This window comes from Capra hircus, chromosome 14 (assembly GCF_001704415.2).
Source record: "Capra hircus breed San Clemente chromosome 14, ASM170441v1, whole genome shotgun sequence".
Classification (NCBI taxonomy): Eukaryota; Metazoa; Chordata; class Mammalia; order Artiodactyla; family Bovidae; genus Capra; species Capra hircus.
The window spans coordinates 27,246,851-27,265,017 of NC_030821.1; the positions used below are offsets into that span (position 1 = coordinate 27,246,851).

The following is an 18,167-nucleotide window of genomic DNA, read 5'->3' on the forward strand; positions in this document are numbered from 1 at the left end:
GGACTGGAAACTGAACAGGCAGGTTTGTAGAATCATCTATAGTAAGAGGCTCTGAGGAAAGACCTAAGGGTTTTTCCTCTGGTGATAATGTGCATTTATTTTGTGAGGTTTTTAACTGTTGCTAGACATCCTTATTAACTCACATATAGCCAGTGAAAGTGACTTTGGGGAAGGAAGGTGTTACTGAAAATATTTGGGGGTTTTGGACATGAGTAAGGACCTGATGGCAGAACTGAACTCAGTTTGATGTCCTCTTATCACAGGGAGGGGACCCGAGCAAGCCTGTGAAGTGAGTGTGGTCAACGGGAAGGATTCCTCTCCGTCCACGGCTACTTTTACATACAACATGTCAATGACGCCATTCATCACCAAAATAGCTCCCAAGAGAGGCAGTACAGCAGGGGGCACCAGACTTACAGTCTCGGGATCAGGCTTCAGGTACTGTCTTCACATTACACGTACATGAGTGTGTCTTTCCAGACTCAAGCCATTACACCTGCTTTCTCATGTGCCAGGACAGTGTTTAAATATAGTCAAATAATGTGTATCCAAAGAAAGAAATGGCAACCCACGGCAGTATTCTTGCCTGAAATGCCATGGCCAGAGGAGCCTGGAGGCCACAGTCCTTGGAGTTGCAGAGTAGTCAGACATGATTTTGTGACTAAACAACAAACAACAATGTGTACCTGGGTTTCCAGGTGGCACAGCGGTAAAGAATCCGCCTGCCAGTGCAGAAGCTGCAGGAGACGTGGGTTTGATCCCCTGGGTCGGAATGAGGAGGAAATGGAAACTCGAGCCTGGCGGGCTACAGTCCATGGGGTCGCAAAGAATCGAACACAGCTGAGCAACTGAGCACTTACAATGTGTACCCATCTGCTGAAAAGCCACACGACTATTTACTGACTGCATACTCTGTGTCAGAAACCTTTCTACTCCACAGAATATTCCTGGCTTACCTTCATAGATATTTTAAAATCCCATTTTATGGTTAGAAAACTAAAAGAAGATATTGATTTTCCCCATATCCTAGTCACATCACAAGTATAAATCACTTTCCTGTTATGCTTTCCCCCAAATCTCATTTCCACCATCATCTGCTTCATTGGTTAAATGAAACATCTCTTCAAGCACCAGATCCATTTCATTGTAACTATTTAGATTCCTTCTTCCTAAACACGTTCATTATTTTGGCTCAAACTTATGTACTGCACTGCCATCATCCTTCAAGTAGTTAAGGCTGACTTCAAAACCCCAGATCATTTAAATCATAGCAGGCAAAGCTAATTCCTCACATACTTATAACTACATTGGACTTGCATTTTTACACAGTGGTTAAGTCCCAAAGTCTGTGAATATGGCAAAAATGTCAGCTAGACAAAATGATCACAGAAAGTCGCTTATTAAAGTGCCATTTTGGAGAAGAATGTAGAATCTCTCAATAATTTGAACCCAAGCATTTTTTCTCCAGTGCTGCAGAACTTGCTAGTTTATATAGTTTTATTTCCCAACCTCTTAATCTCTTTGTTTACTTTTTTCTCAACAAATATTTTCAAGTTTTACTACTGAAAAAAGTGTCAGTCTGCACTTTGATAGCTCATGGGGTAAGATAATTTTTTTTACACTAATACAAATAATAGGGTTTGTCAGTGTGACCTAGAAACTTGAGAAAAACACCAGTGTTTTGTTTTCCTTCTTTATACTTTTCAGTGAAAATGTAGAGGATGTTCTCGTTACTGTAGCTGAAGCCACATGTGATGTTGAGTATTCCAACAAGACATGTATCATCTGCATGACAAATGCACACTCTCCTTCAGGGTGGGCTCCAGTCCATGTCAGCATCAGGAGCACCGGCCTGGCCAAACGGGTAACAGTGCTGTGGCATAGAGTAGCCTCAGCTGTAGAAAAACTAGCCTTATGGGCAGTGAAGTCACTAGTAATGGACTTTTTACTTTGTTAATTTCTCCAAAAAATAACTGAGATGTGATTATAATAAATTTAAAGTAGGGTTTTTTTTTAATTTATTGCTAAAATGTTTATAATTTCAGACTTCTGATTATTGTGGGTTGCAGGTAATTGGTAATAGATTTTTTGTTTTTTATTATTGTGAATCAACTGGCAGCTCTAATGTCTTTAAAGTAGGTTATACTTTATTACTAATGAAAATGTTCATTGCCTTAGATATCTTCATTTTGAGAAATAATGAAATCTTTGAATTAAATTTTTTAAGTCTCTTGTGTTCTATTACAGGCTAATGCTGACTTCCTGTATGTGGATACTTGGTCCTCCAACTCCTCATGGGGAGGAAAATCTCCCCCAGAAGAAGGCTCCCTAGTTGTTATTACAAAAGGACAGATAATTTTGCTAGATCAAAATACCCCCATCCTAAAAATGTTGCTTATTCAAGGTAAATTTCTGAAAATCTGTTTCTAAGACTCTGCCTATGAAATAGTTCTATGAGGTTAATTTAATCAAGATTCATGATTATGAACATCCACAGTTATATCATGTTTCAAATTCAGAGTGTAGTGTTGAATTTATTAAATTGAGTGTTATTATCCATTTATTGTTATGAAATTATTTATTGTGTTACCACCAGAATGTTTTTAATAAAATATAATAGAAAATATCAGAGTGTACCACATTCATATGGGTAAGCATGTTTTTTAAAGTTAAATATTTCTTAAACTTTTGTTTCAATAACTGTGAGTGTTTGTGTGTGTATATGTGTAAATGAATCCACATGGAATGAATTAAACAAAATAGTATTTCCTATTTAGAAAAACTAGTATAGTGGGTCCTGGGGATTGTAAAAACCATGGAGATCCGTTAAATTTTGTACTAAATGACCCCCTCTTGCTTCTCTTGGATGTCAGATTGTGGTTTAACCTTTGCCTGTGAACCTGCTTTCAACTGTTACCCAAAGTTCTCTCTGCTTCTTAATACTCTATTTTTAATACAGAAAATTAAAAACCAGAACTGTTACAACTGTGTATAAAAGAAAGAATAATTGGCAAGAATAAAATACTTGGAGCTTTAATATATAAAGCTTTGCCATAATGGGCTTAGCTAATCAAAGACCTTTGCGTTTTGTTTTTGTTTCAAATCCTGGTATAATAGCAGTGTTTCACTTCTTTGAAGTTAATAACTATTGAACATTTGAACAAGTGAAGTTTTACTGTCCACAAATCTACATCAGTCTCTTAAAAAATGTATCCCAGCACATTCTTTAATTATGCTAATCATAGGCTATAGCTATTGCTGGTGCAAATTAGTGGATAAAAGTTCGGTGCTAATGTTGACATTACAGTACTTTCTATAAAAAGTATTTTCCTTTTCTTTCAATATTTTGTTCTTAATTTAAATTTGAGGTCCTGTGTTTATAGAACTAGAAACTGTAGCTACACTATTTAGTAGCATTTAAAATAACAAATGATCAAGGGAAAATAATCTGGCTTGTGGTTTGATTTTACTTCATATTGCCAAAGAACTGAAGTGAAGTTACATGCATAGTGATAGCAGATAGGAATAAGAAATCAAATTTTTAATGTATAACTTAATAAATAGCTTTTAGTATGAATTTTCCTTGTAATATATTTCAAAATTGTATGGTTTTTAGGTGGAACTCTAATATTTCATGAAGCTGACATTGAACTCCAGGCAGAAAATATTCTAATTACAGATGGAGGCATTCTGCAGGTATATGAGATAACTTATTGATAACCTCCCTCCATTTCTTTTTAAAATATCATGTGTGAAATGGACAGTTAATTATGCTATACTCTCACCAATATATCTTTTTGTAGATCTCAGTTCTTAGCATAAAGTCTTTTTTTCTGGATTGTAAAAGTTTCCCAGAATATTTTTGTGCTTTTAATGCGAAGACAAAGCATACTTTCAGAGGGCAGAAATTTAAATAGTGCAAAAAAATATTGCCTCTGAGCTGTATATGGCCAAAGTCAATCAGTATACTTTCCAAAGGTCTGACACAGTGTATTTGACTGACTAGAAAATGTAAGGTTTAACTGTCTCTCCATACTGAGAATGGAGTAATCCATTCTCAAAAGAGGGGAGAGTAGGAAGGAATTTGCTTTTGGGTGATTACAATCGTGGCTAATGAGTTTCAGCTTTTTGAGTGATGCTCGTGAAATCCCTTGCAGATTGGGACAGAAGCAGCTCCATTTCAACACAGGGCGGTCATTACCTTGCACGGGCACCTGAGGTCTCCTGAACTCCCAGTATATGGCGCCAAAACGCTGGCTGTGAGGGAAGGAATCCTGGATCTGCACGGTATGGCTCAGGGAATTGGTCCAGGAGAGACTAGCCAAGAAGCCAGAGATAATCCTCCTGATAACTCTCTAAATGCAGCCTTACCAAGCTTCTCCTGTCTTTATGTGTTCTCTCTTTACCCCCCTTTATCTCTTCCCTCCTTCACACAGGCCAGGTCAGCCCCTACAGACCACCAAGACACACAACCAAGGTCACTCCTGGAAAGCCCTTCGGTCACATTGTTTGCCTAATTTAGCACTTGAGACAGTCCATATTGATTGTTTTCTTTATTCATCTGATCTGAATAGAAAAGCATTAAGTCTGGAAGCAAAAATTGTCACATCTTCCATTTGTATTTTAAAATGGGCTCTTTCTAACATACAACTATAAATTTATAGTTGCACTTTTCTGTAACTACATTCTGAAAAATTATCAGCAAATAAAAATTATCATAATCCTGTTTGTGGTGTCAGGGTAGCATTGTTTAAAGGAAGTATGGTGTGAACCTTTTTATATGAAGTCTTCTCTATTGTAATGTGCATGCGTGCTAAGTCACTTCAGTCGTGTCTGACTCTGTGTGACCCTATGGACTGTATGTAGCCCACTGGGCTCCTCAGTCCATGGGATTCTCCAGGCAAGAATACTGGAGTGGGTTGCCATGCCTTCTTCCAGGGGATCTTCCCAACCCAGGAATCAAGCCCACATGTCTTATGTCTCCTGCATTGGCAAGTGGGTTCTTTACCACTAGTGCCACCTGGGAAGCCCTCTCTATTGTAATAATCTACTTCTTTTATAAGTTTATAATATATAAGCATGATACCCAATTATGACCATATATGTCCTGCATTGGGCTAAATGTATACACTAATGAAATTTTCAGAAATTTACACATTTCATTTGTCTCCAGATTATCAATTTAAGCAACTCCTGTCAACAAAGACAAAGGTAATAGGCCTCTGCCCATGTTATCAATGTATGCCTCTGGCCATTTTATCAAGAGTATCATACTATTCTGGGGAAGAAAATGGCTACCCGCTCCAGTGTTCTTGCCTGGGAAATCCCATGGACAGAGGAGCCTGGTGGGCTACAGTCCATGGGGTCGCAGAGAGTTGGACATCAATGGCAAAATGATGCCATTTATGCTGAGTTTACATAAAGGAGATTGTCATAAATGAAATATATCATTGCAGAAGGACTTTTACAAAATGTGGAGGCCCATGTGTGTTATTACAAATGTGACTGTTACTTTTATAAAGCAAGCATTCTAAATGTGTTTTTTTTTTTTTGAGAAAGGTATAAGATGCTAAGTTAAAATGAATCTTCTCAAAGTTATACAATCCAGGAGATTAAAATGCATAAAACTCTTAGTATTCCAGAAGACATACCTGAGGAAACTCTCAGTTGGTTTGTATGTTGGCTCCAGGTCTGCCTGTTCCTGTGATCTGGACTCGTTTGGCTCATACTGCAAAGGCAGGGGAACGGACTTTGATTTTACAAGAAGCAGTAACATGGAAACCAGGAGATAAGATTGTAATTGCAAGCACAGGACACAGGTATGATGGATCTGATAATTTTGATTTAGAGTAGAAATTTGTAACTGTGTAAAAAAGGTATGATTCAGGAGGTCCACAGCCATTTCATTTAAATTTGAAACCTCAAGTAAAGAAGCCTGGACAGCCAAATATTTATTTGCCAGATATTAACATTGAGTTGATCTCCAGCGTGAGTTTTTATTGACTGAATTTACCATAAGAAAAAGTATAAGTATATACTAATAAAAGATTTTAGTTGTTTTTCATGGTGCAGTTCCCACATAAGATTTCATTTGGCAAGAGCATTCTGCTATTAAAAGTTATTTGAAAACCTCTGAGTGATGTCATGCAGACAGCAGTAAGTCAGAAAGAGAAAAACAAATACCATATATTAATATGTGAATGTGGAATCTAGAAATCTAGATGATTTCTTTTTGCAGGGCAGGAATAGAGACGGAGACGTGGGGAAGGGGCATGTGGACAGAGTGGGGAAAGGGAGGGTGTAACGAACTGGGAGAGTAGCATTGACACACATACAGACCACGTGTGGAACAGATGGCTAGTGGGAAGCTGCTGCAGAGCACAGGGGGCTCACCTCAGTGCTCCGTGATGACCTGGAGTGGGGAGGATGGGGGTTGGGGTGGGAGAGGCTGATTCACATTGTACAGCAGAAATTAACACAACATTGAAAGCAATTACACTCCAATAAAAAAAAAAAAAGAAAACCTCTGAGTGAGAGCTTCAGCTGAGTACATCAATGCATGCAAAAATGTAAATGAGCTTCTTTGTTTGGGGTCACCAACGGAGCACAGTTGAAAGCAGCTAGTTAAGTCTTTTTAATCTTACAGTCTTGGCAGTGGTTCCCATGGAGCAAAATTGTTAGTAATGATTGAATGATAGGGATGAAATTATAGTGTAACTAATGATTAACATGACCTTTGATGTCTGACGTTTTATCATGAAACTGCCTATGACCCTTAATTACTGTTTAATTATATATTTTAGCAAATAAGAAATACGAGGAGCAAAACTAATATAGCTACGCCAAGAATACTGGTGGGGAGATAAAGCAAGAGGAGCTTTATTTTTGCTTTATTATTCAAATTATGTAATAGCAAAATTGGATATAGTTTGTGGATCAGGGAACAAACAGTAATTTATGACAAGAAACAGCTAAGTTGTATTAAGGTCGTGACTCAATTTAGAATTAAAATTCAAGATGGCACTTTGAATTTGTCCCTTTCTGAGTTAAAAATAGACTTGCACATGTTAGGAAGAGTTAAATATATACTTAGCTTTATAAGCACCCTCTTTTTTTTCTCTCTGCCCTTGGGATGATATAACGGCAAAATTAAAAAGCAGCAAAATGACAGGGCTTACTTATAGAATAGGAAGTCCTCATAGCTTTTCTGGGTGAAAGAAAAGTAAGTTTAGAATTTAGAGGTCACAAAGAGTTGGACACCACTGAGTAACTAACAACAAAACCAAGTTTTAATAAACAAGAATTTAGGAATTTCCCACCAAATCTAATTAGTTGTTCACTGTTTCATTTGTAAATCCTATTTGAGAGTTTGCAAAGCAGGTGGTTAAGAATACTACTTTTAAAGTCAATCAACCTAGGTCCAACCCCCAGCAATACTACTTATGAGGCCTAATGCCATATTATTTTGCATCTCTGTGCTTCACTAAAATTGGAATGCTGTTAGTATGTATCTCAGAATTATTGTAAGGATTAAATGAGTTTGTATGTGTAAAACAGAGTGGAACTTGGCTCAAAGTTAGTGCAATATATGTTGGATATTATTACAAAGGAAGGAAAGGTGCATTTAGGTGCACCTAATATATAAAAATCCTTTTGAGAACTTTTCTAAAAATATCATCTCTGTATCATCTGAATCCAAGAGAACTGAGAGAGGTTAGTTCAAATCACCTGAGGGATCTTGTAATATTATTGATACACCCTATCTCAAACATCCTTAATCTCCACTTCCCCTTCCCCCCCCCCTCCCCTCTAATTCCTTCCTTGGGTCTTTGGGAATTATGTCTTTCCATCCACTTACCCTCTTGGAAAAAAACCAGCTTTGGTCTCCTGTTTCTTCTAGCTTTTCTGTCTCTTTCCCCACCGCCTCCCTTTCTCTCTCTCAATTATTGAATCACCATGCCTGTTTCTTCCATTTCATTCTCACTCTCCATTTTTTCCCTTTAAGCCCTACAATCTAATTTTCATCTTCACAAAAATGTTCCTAGTGACCTTCTGACTATCAGCTCTCTTCACTTCCTGCGCATCACCAAGTTCTTTGGGTTCTGCCCTTGAAATGCCTCTTCCACCAGCTTTCCTTACTTTCCATTGAATTTAGACTCCCAGTCCCTCATGCTGGAATATTCCATCATCTTCTTATTTGGGTTCCATTCGTCTACCTTCTTCCCTCAGGACTTTATTCTGCATTGATTTGTTCAGTCAGTCAAATCTACGATTGAGTTGTGACAGGTACTCAGCATACAGAATGATTCAGTGGTTGCCTTACCTAGAGGAGCAGACAGGTGTGGGAGGGACAGAGAAGTAAATGGGTGATAGGTCTGCGTGTGGTAACTGTGAGTGCTAACAGGGCATCAGGCAGCACTTACTGGGAATCTAGAAGGGCTGGGAAAGTTGAGACAGGTGCCTTCCAATCTATTTCAGATGCAACATTGTTATTTGACCTGGTAGTTAAAGGAGGAGAAAGTTTTGCCAAGGAAGAGAGGAATCAAAAAGCAGTGTCAGGAAGATACATCGATAACTCCCTTAAAGGCACCTCTGTCAATTGCACCAGTCACAGGCTGTAGTAGATAAAACATAAAATCAGCCATAGAAACACTTGACTCTCTGAAGTTAGGGGCACTTTTGCTTGGTACCCATCTCCCAGTACTTAACTCTATGTCTAGAAAACAGGCTTGTTCTTGTTCAGTGGCTGTGTAATGTCTGACTCTGCAACCCTATGAACTGTAGCCTACCTCTGTTCATAGAATTTCCTCTATCCATGGAATTTGCAGACAAGAATATTGGAGTGGGTTGCCATTTCCTCCTAGACACTCAATAAACATTTGTTGGAAGGATTCATACATGAATATTATCGATTTGGCCAGTCCTTTTGTTGGAACTTGGGGTGTGTTGAAGGAATGGGTAGAAATTAAACATCCTGAACTCACCTCAGTCCTTTCTTTCCCCTGCTCTGAAACCTCCAGTAGACTCCCTCTGTAAGGGTTTTTCCAACCTCAGCACTATTGACATTTTGGACAGGTTAATTGTTTGTTGTGTATCGCAGGAGGTTTGGGAACATCCTCAGCCACTGCCTACTAGTAGCAACACCACCACCAACACCACCACCTCCACAAACACCATTGCAACCAACACTACCACCACCACCACCAATACCAGTACCACCACCAACACCACCACCACCAACACCAACACCACTACCACCAACACCACCTCCACTACCAACACCACCACCATCAATACCAATACCACCACCAACACCACCACTCAATACCAATACCACCAACACTAACACCAACACCAACACCAACACCACTACCACCAACACCAACACCACCAATACCACCTCCACCAATACCATCACCACCAACACCACCACCACCAAGACCAACACCACCACCACCAAGACCAATATCACCAACACCAATACTACCACCACCACCACCAATACCAATACCACCAACACCAATACCACCAATACCACCTCTAGCAATACCACCACCACCAAGACCAATACCACCAATACCACCACCACCAATACCAATACCACCACCACCAATACCACCAATACCACCACCACCAATACCAATACCACCAGCACCACCTCCACCAATACCACCACCACCAATACCAATATCACCAACACAACTTCCACCAAGACCACCACCACCAATACCAATACCACCACTACCACCAACACCGCCTCCACCAACACCACCACCACCAAATACCACTACCACCAATACCACCTCCACCAACACCACCAACACCAACACCATCAATACCAACACCACCAACAATAACAACAACAACAACAACAATAACACCACCACCACCAGTACCACCAATACGAACACCAACACCACCTACACCAATACAACAGCCCATGCCTTGCTGTGTTATGACAACCCAAAACATGTCCAGGCATTGCCAAATGTCCCCAAGGGAATAAAATCACCCTTGGTTGAGAGCCACTGTGTGTGATCCTCAAAGTTGTAAAGGAGTTGTTCTTTTGAATACTTTAGAGGGGGTAAAATACCATCTTCAAATTCCTCTTCAGCATATTGTATGACATAAACATTTTTTTTCCTATTTTACAGATGAAGTTTTCAAAATAGAATAAAACAAATACACCAAAGCAATTCTGTGTTAATTTATATTAATTCTGAGAGCTTGTGGTTAAAATTTTTACAGACACAGCCAACGAGAAAATGAAGAAAGGACCATTGCATCTGTATCTGCTGATGGCAGGAACATAACGCTCACTGATCCACTGAATTACACACACTTGGGGATCACTGTCACCCTCCCTGATGGAACTCTTTTTGAAGCAAGGGCAGAAATTGGGATTCTTACAAGAAATATTTTAATAAGAGGATCTGACAACATGGAGTGGAATAACAAAATCCCAGCATGTCCTGATGGATTTGACACAGGTAACTTTAGTAGCCTTAGTGTGTCAACTTAAATGTTTCCAGACATTGCAGAAATATTCCCTGTGGGCAAAATCAGCTCCTGTTCAGAACTAATAGACTTGGTTATGCACTGGCAATAAATAAGCCCCAAATTTTAGTGAGTTAAAATGGTAAAGGTTTATTTCTTATTTATGCTACATGTAACCAGTACGAGTCAACAGGGGGGCTCTGACTCATACAGGGCGACACTGTAATTTTCCAGTGTCTGTGCTGATGGAAGCTTCATCTCCACGTGGGTTTCCATGGTCTCTGAGACAGGGGATCAGAAGGCCGGGAAGTTAAGCACCAGTTACTTTGGTCCTGAAGGGACATATGTCTCTTCTACTCAGGTGTCAATAGTTGGGACTGGTTCTATGGCTATCTTTAACCTACCATAGTTCTCATATATATAATATATATGTATGTATGTGGACTTCTGGTAGCTCAGCAGTAAAGAACCCACCTGCAGTGCAGCAGCTGCGGAAAACGCAAGTTCCATCCCTAGGTCGGGGAGATCCCCTGGAGGAGGACATGGCAACCTACTCCAGTATTCTTGCCTGGAGAATCCCATGGATAGAGGAGCCTGGCAGGCTACAGTCCATAGCGCTGCAAAGAGTTGGACACGACTAAAGTGACTTAGCATGCACACATGTATATGTGTGTATACACACACACATACATATGTGTGTGTATATATGTTTACATGAAACTATGTATAACTATATAAATGTGTATAGTTAGGAAGCATGGTACATTTAAGTCTCTTTAAATATTTTATGTGATCACTACTACTATTGTTGTTGGTTAGTTGCTAAGTCATGTCTGACTCTTTGAGACCCTGTAGACTGCAGCCAGCTAGGGTCCCCTATCCATGGGATTCTCCAGGCAAGAATACTGGAGTGAGTGGCCATTTCCTTCCCCAGGGGATCAAACCTGCATCTCCTGCATTGGCAGGCAGTTTCTTTACCACTGAGCCGCCAGTGAAGCCCACTGCCATTACAATCTGATAAGTAGTTGAGTAATAACTGGTATACCTTAGGTATAGCCTTTTCTTCAGTGGGAAGCATAAGACAAAGCTCAATGGATTCAGTGTCAAGTGACCCGCATTCTGATTCCAGTTCATCTTCATCATCTCACTATGTCCATTGTAAACCTAGTTTCATCCTGATTTATATAAAAATACTTCTGTTCTGCCAACCTACTATCGTTGTAAGAATTAAGTGAGATAATGCAGGTTCTAATCTTGTACCCGTGTAAGATTGTATCAACTATGTTAATCCCAAATGTTGCGGAAAATAAATTCAGAGATAATAAAGCAAAATACCTTTATCAGCATTCATTCAGCCATTCAAGTATTTATCTAGTATCTTTGAAAGATATTAAAGTAAGTACTTTTGTGCTTCTCTGGTAGCTCAGACAGTAAAGAATCTGCCTGCAATGCGGGAGACCTGGGTTCAATCCCTGGTTTGGGATGATCCCCTGGAGAGGGCATGGCAACCCACTCCAGTATTTTTGCCTGGAGAGTCCCTTATGGACTGAAGAGCCTGTCAGGCTATAGTCCATGGTGTTGCAGAGAGTCAGACATGACTGAGCGACTAAGCACAGCACAGCAAAGTTAAGTACTTTAGGGAATGCAGTGGTGAATAAGACAAGGCACTTACCTTCCTTATTGTGCAGAAGAGAAGATAACATGAATGCAAGCAATTATGTTCTAGGATAAGATTGAAATTATATGTAAATGAAAAGGTATAACTAGATATGAAATGCAGTCTTTATATAATGAGAAGATTTTGGCATAGTTTTCCTTTATTGTATCTAAAATTTTATTTTTAAAGGTGAATTTGCTACACAGACATGTCTCCAAGGAAAGTTTGGAGAAGAAATAGGAAGCAACCAGTTTGGAGGCTGCATTATGCTTCATGCTCCTCTAGCTGGTGCTAACATGGTAACTGGAAGGATAGAAAATGTAGAGGTAAGAGGCACTATTATTAGCGGTTTGCCCAAAGTTGTCTATACAATGAGTATGTATTGAGCACCTGCTTTTTGCCAGATGCTGATTATAATAATGTTTGGTAGAGGAGACAGATAAACAGACAATGTCAATACAACTGTTATTCATGTATGTCATCATGCCGAAATTTCGTTTCTCTGCTTTTCTTATACCCACCCCTTGTCAAATTCATTAACAAGTTCTATCCCAAAATAGTGTATCTTCAATCCACTATTTTTCCAGCATTCCACCTGGTTCCAAACCCAAACCACTGTCACCTCTCACCTGGACTACTATGCTTTTCTCCGAACTGATCTTCCTGCTTCCACCTTTTCTGCAACATAATCTCCATACCACAGCCAAAGTTCAGCTTTTTTATTTTTTAATTTATTTTATTGGAGAATAATTGCTTTACAGTCTTGCATTGGCTTCTGCCATACATCCCCATGAATCAGCCACAGGTATACATATGTCCCCTCCCTCCTGAACCCCCCTCCCATCTCCCTAGAGCTGATTATCCAGAGTGAAGTAAGTCAAAAAGAGAAAGACAGATAACATATATTAGTGCATGCATATGGAATCTAAAAAGATGGGAACTTGTTTGCAGGGGAGCAGTGGAGACATAGGCATAGAGAAGAGACTTGTGGACGAAGTTCAGGCGTTGGAGTGTGAATCAGATCTTGCCACGCTGTGTTCAAAACTCTTCAGGAGCTTCACAGTACACTTAAAACAAAATGTCTAAGCTCTTCCCAAAGGAGCCACATCATCTGACCCCACTCTGGCCTCCTGCTGTCTTGTGTGAACCATCCTTGGCGCCCGCCATGCTGGTCACTTAGGCTTCCCTGTGTCACGTGACCACGTCAGGCACGTTCCTAGCTCAGTTCTTTGCACAAGCTCTTCATCTTCCTTAGAATGCTTCTCTGCCGGGTACTTCTGTGTTCACACTCATTTCAGTCAAATCTCTTCTGAAACGTATCTCTTCAGAGAGACCGTGCTTCACCACCTTTATTTGAAAGAGCTGCCAAACTCCTATTTTTCTTTATTAACTCATAACTCCAGGTATATTTTTGTTTTATTGTTTAATCTCTTCTTCTAGAACATAAGCAGTCCTAGTTTTCTACTGATTCCCCTGTAGCTGGAGCAGTGCTTGGCACATAGCAGATTCTTGGCTATAAATTGAACAAATACATAAATAAAAGAATAAATATGCAAGTTATGCCCAAGATATCAAGAGCTCTTCTGTATCTTCAGTCTGTATAATCTGGGTTTAGCACAGTTTTTATCAAGTATTCAATAAAAGGAAGGAGGGTGCAAAGGAAAGAAGGATAGTAAAATCCATAAATCTGTTAAATTGGGAACACCCAACTGTAGTGAGGGTGGCAGAGTCAATGGCTACATTTGGTAAAACTCTCCTCCTCCTAGGTTATGTTACACATGTGTAACTTCTGGATATGGACTAAGGTTACCAGGGTTGACCTGTATGGTAAATATTAGTAATAGTTTATTTTTATATGAAGAATGAAAATGAATGGATGACCTAACATTTTATTTCCAAACCTCATAAGATTATATTATACAGATACAAACACATACACACACACAGAGGCATCTTCTGTCTTAGATTATTAGATCGTTTTGGTTGTTCAATCATTAAGTCGTATCCGACTCTTTGCGACTCCATGGACTGCAGCATGCCAGGCTCTCCTGTCCTTCACTATCTCCCGGAGTTTGCTCAGATTCATGTCCATTGAGTTGGTGATGCTGTATAATTATTTCATCGTCTGCTGCCCACTTCTCCTTTTGCCTCCCATCTTTCCCAGCATCAGGGTTTTTTCTAATGAGTTGGCCTTTCGCATCAGGTGGATTGTAGGCCTTTGAAAGTATAGCAGAGTGGTTAGTAAGAGCGCCAACTCTCTAATCAGACCAGCGGGTTTAAGTGGAGCTTTGTGACTATGAAATAGATACTCAGCATTTCTACATTTCACTTTCTTCCTCTATAAAATGAAGCTTCTGATGAGTGGCTACTTCCTAGGATTATAGTAGAGTGTGATCATGCATATGACATTTAGCAAAATATCTGGCACTTGATAAATATTCAAAAAATATTTTTTATAATTAAGTAAGGATTAAAAGGAGGAGAAAAAGAAGTATTTTAAGAGGTTGTGTTTTGCTCAACACCAGTTTCATAACAGAGTAAGGTGAAAAGTGGAAGAGTTGAAGACAACTTTTGTTCATTCATTCATTTGATAAAAAGCATGAGCACACATGGGCTATTATATTCATATATTGAATAAAACAAGGTGGGATGGGGGTCAAAGAACATTTTAAAATGATAAACAGGAATAATATGGGAGAGATCAATACATTAATAATAATTAATGTGAATGTGGATATTATTTTGAAGCAAGAAAGTATAAGCCAGGCAAACTCTATGTGTATCACTGAATAGCTGTGATTTCTGGGCTTGACAGATATTCCATGCTGGTCAGGCATTCCGGTTGGGACGATATCCAATACATTGGCACCTGCTTGGAGATTTACAGTTTAAATCTTATGTAAAAGGCTGTGCAATTCACCAGACCTATAACAGGGCTATTACTATCCATAACACACATCACCTTCTGGTCGAGAGGAATATTATATATGATATCAGGGGAGGAGCATTTTTTATAGAAGACGGCATTGAACACGGCAATATCCTGCAATATAACTTGGCAGTATTTGTACATCAGAGTACTAGTCTTCTGAATGACGATGTGACTCCAGCCGCATTTTGGGTAACCAATCCAAACAACACCATACGACACAATGTAGCTGCTGGTGGCACTCACTTTGGCTTTTGGTACCGAATGAACAACCACCCTGATGGGCCATCCTATGACCGAAACATTTGCCAAAAAAGAGTCCCTCTTGGAGAATTCTTTAATAACACTGTTCATTCTCAAGGTTGGTTTGGATTGTGGATCTTTGAAGAATATTTCCCCATGCAGACAGGATCGTGTACTTCTTCGGTGCCAGTGCCTGCAGTGTTTCATTCACTCACAACTTGGAATTGTCAAAAAGGAGCCGAATGGGTCAACGGAGGTGCCCTTCAGTTCCATAACTTTGTGATGGTAAATAATTATGAGGCTGGAATTGAAACAAAGAGGATCCTGGCTCCTTACGTTGGAGGATGGGGTGAAACCAATGGAGCAATGATTAAAAATGGCAAAATAGTTGGTCATCTTGATGAACTGGGGATGGGGTCTGCATTTTGCACGACAAAAGGCCTGGTTCTCCCGTTTAATGAAGGACTGACTGTGTCTTCCGTACACTTCATGAACTTTGACCGTCCCAGCTGTGCAGCTTTGGGAGTGACGTCCATCACGGGCGTTTGTAACCACAGGTGTGGAGGGTGGAGTGCAAAATTCACTGGCATCCAGTATTCTCACACGCTGAACAAGGCTGGCTTTCGATGGGAACATGAAGTAGTACTGATTGATGTTGATGGTTCGCTTACAGGTAAGGTGATGTTTTCATTTCTGATAAAATATTTTGGAACTACATTTTTCGCTTAACACGGGCTTGAATTGTCATAGCATATTCAGGTGAATCTTACCTGGTACCAAACTTTCCTAATGACTTAAAGATGTAGGTCAGCACTAGTCATAGATGACAGATCCTTTTCTGGAGAAGTCCCAAGCTATCACATTCAGCCCCCATGTGTGTCCTTTTTTTCCTACATTTTCACTTTGGTTCTGAGTTAATAGCAAATTTTAAACAGGACTGAAGTGACTTAGCAGCAGCAGCAGTATGGAATTAGGGACCACAAAAGAAAGCCATGTCAGTCTGAGAATGTCACTATCTTTTATTCGGTTAATTACATGACTACCCAAATTCTCCAGCCAGTCAGGCCCATAAATGTATTAATTCCAGGTTTATTCACATAAGCAATGTGGACAGACTGGATACATCCTGTTCAAGTACCTTAGAGGGAAGTAGTAAGTCACAGGCCTACTGTTAGTCTTTTCTTTCCAATCTAAATTCTGAATTTGAAATTGGTTAAAAGAATATGTGAACTTTAGTACAAAATTCAACACTGTAGGTTAACTTTTTCTACCATCTGAAGTAAATATGTAAATATGCTTTCTGTAAATGTGATTTCTAGAATTTAGCATTCTTATAAAATTTTAATGATAACTACTTGGCTTCCCTGGTGGCTCAGTGGTAAAGAGTCTGCCTACCAATGCAGGAGACAAAAGTTCGATCCCTGGCTTGGGAAGATCCCCTGAAGAAGGAAATGGCAACCCATTCCATTATTCTTGCCTGGGAAATTCCATGGACAGAGGAGCCTGGAGGGCTACAGTCCATGGGGTGGCAAGAGTCGGACACGACTTAGCGACTAAACGAGGATAATGATTTGGCTAAATAAGATGGGAAGGATGTGTGTGTGTGTATGATTGTGCATAATACCTTTAAAAGAGGAACAACTGGCCAGTAAACCTACAGACAGTAACAGATGTTTCTGAAAGCCTTTGAAAGAAGGTTCATCTCAATAGTCAAACAGATTGAATACTCACCTGTAGTTGTTGATTTGTTTCCTATTCTAATTGTGGCTTCAAGAAGGAGAACATTTGGGTAATTCCAATATACAGAGCTTTATTGACCTTATTTCCTTAATTCAGCTTAGATTCTTTTTTTTTTTTAATGTTTATGTGTTAGGCTGGGCCAGGTCTTAGTTGTCACATGCAGGATCTTTAGTTGAGGCATGTGAACTCTCAGTTGTGGCATTTGGTGATCTAGTTCCCTGACCAGGGGTCAAACCTGGGCCCCCTGTTTTGGGAGCATGGAGTCCTAGGCACCGGACCACCAGGGATGTCCCTCAGTGTAGATTCTTAATATTTGTTGACAGATTCTTGGTTGAGAGCCTAGGTTTTATGGTCAGACAGCCTGGATTTACATCCTTCCTTGTGTCCTTGACCAAGTTACTTATTCCCCATCCCATCCCCTACTTTGTCTCTCATGGGTTCTTCAGATCCCATATTTCTGCTATGTTCATGATAAGCTCCCTGAGTGAAGAGTGCACTGTAAAGCCTTTTTAGGAGGGCCCCTTACTCCATGACAAAAAAAGGAAAAGTGAACCAAGACTTTTAGATTGTATTGGTGGCACCCTGGATCATAGTAAGCATATGCTGTAGACAGTTTGGCTTTTTACTTTCTGACATGAAATGTGCTGTTTGCGTCCATCTCCTAGGTCACAAAGGACACACCGTCATTCCACACAGCCCTCTGCTGGACCCTTCTCACTGCACTCAAGAAGCCGAGTGGAGCATAGGGTTCCCCGGGTCTGTCTGTGACGCCTCGGTCAGCTTCCACCGGCTAGCATTCAACAAGCCTTCTCCAGTGTCCCTGCTTGAAAAGGATGTGGTTCTCTCAGACTCTTTTGGTAAGTGGAATGTAATCATGTGACCCACTCATTTAAATATGTTTTCCTCAATTTTCATCATCATCTTCCTGAGTTGTCACTCACTTATTTAGAACACTGGAAAAAGAATAATATTGATATCCATCAGAAGCCAGGCAGGAAACTAATAACACAGCCCAAAACGACTTATGAGGAGTAATGAGTAAATGCGTGGATGAGCATGACATTCTGCTGATTAAGGCACCCCAATATCATGGGCTCCCCT

The 18,167-nt window shown here is 39.9% G+C and overlaps 1 protein-coding gene across 1 annotated transcript in view; it reads left to right on the forward strand.

Annotated features, from left to right (window-relative positions):
* Positions 1–18,167, forward strand: part of PKHD1L1 (polycystic kidney and hepatic disease 1 (autosomal recessive)-like 1) — a 179,905-nt gene that overhangs the window by 93,651 nt on the left and 68,087 nt on the right. Inside the window, exons 41-50 of the mRNA XM_018058351.1 lie at positions 264–438; positions 1,708–1,864; positions 2,248–2,404; positions 3,617–3,696; positions 4,158–4,287; positions 5,690–5,819; positions 10,249–10,490; positions 12,344–12,480; positions 14,970–15,999; positions 17,732–17,923. Of these exons, the coding sequence (XP_017913840.1) occupies positions 264–438; positions 1,708–1,864; positions 2,248–2,404; positions 3,617–3,696; positions 4,158–4,287; positions 5,690–5,819; positions 10,249–10,490; positions 12,344–12,480; positions 14,970–15,999; positions 17,732–17,923 (2,430 nt within the window). The remainder of the gene's footprint in view (positions 1–263; positions 439–1,707; positions 1,865–2,247; positions 2,405–3,616; positions 3,697–4,157; positions 4,288–5,689; positions 5,820–10,248; positions 10,491–12,343; positions 12,481–14,969; positions 16,000–17,731; positions 17,924–18,167) is intronic.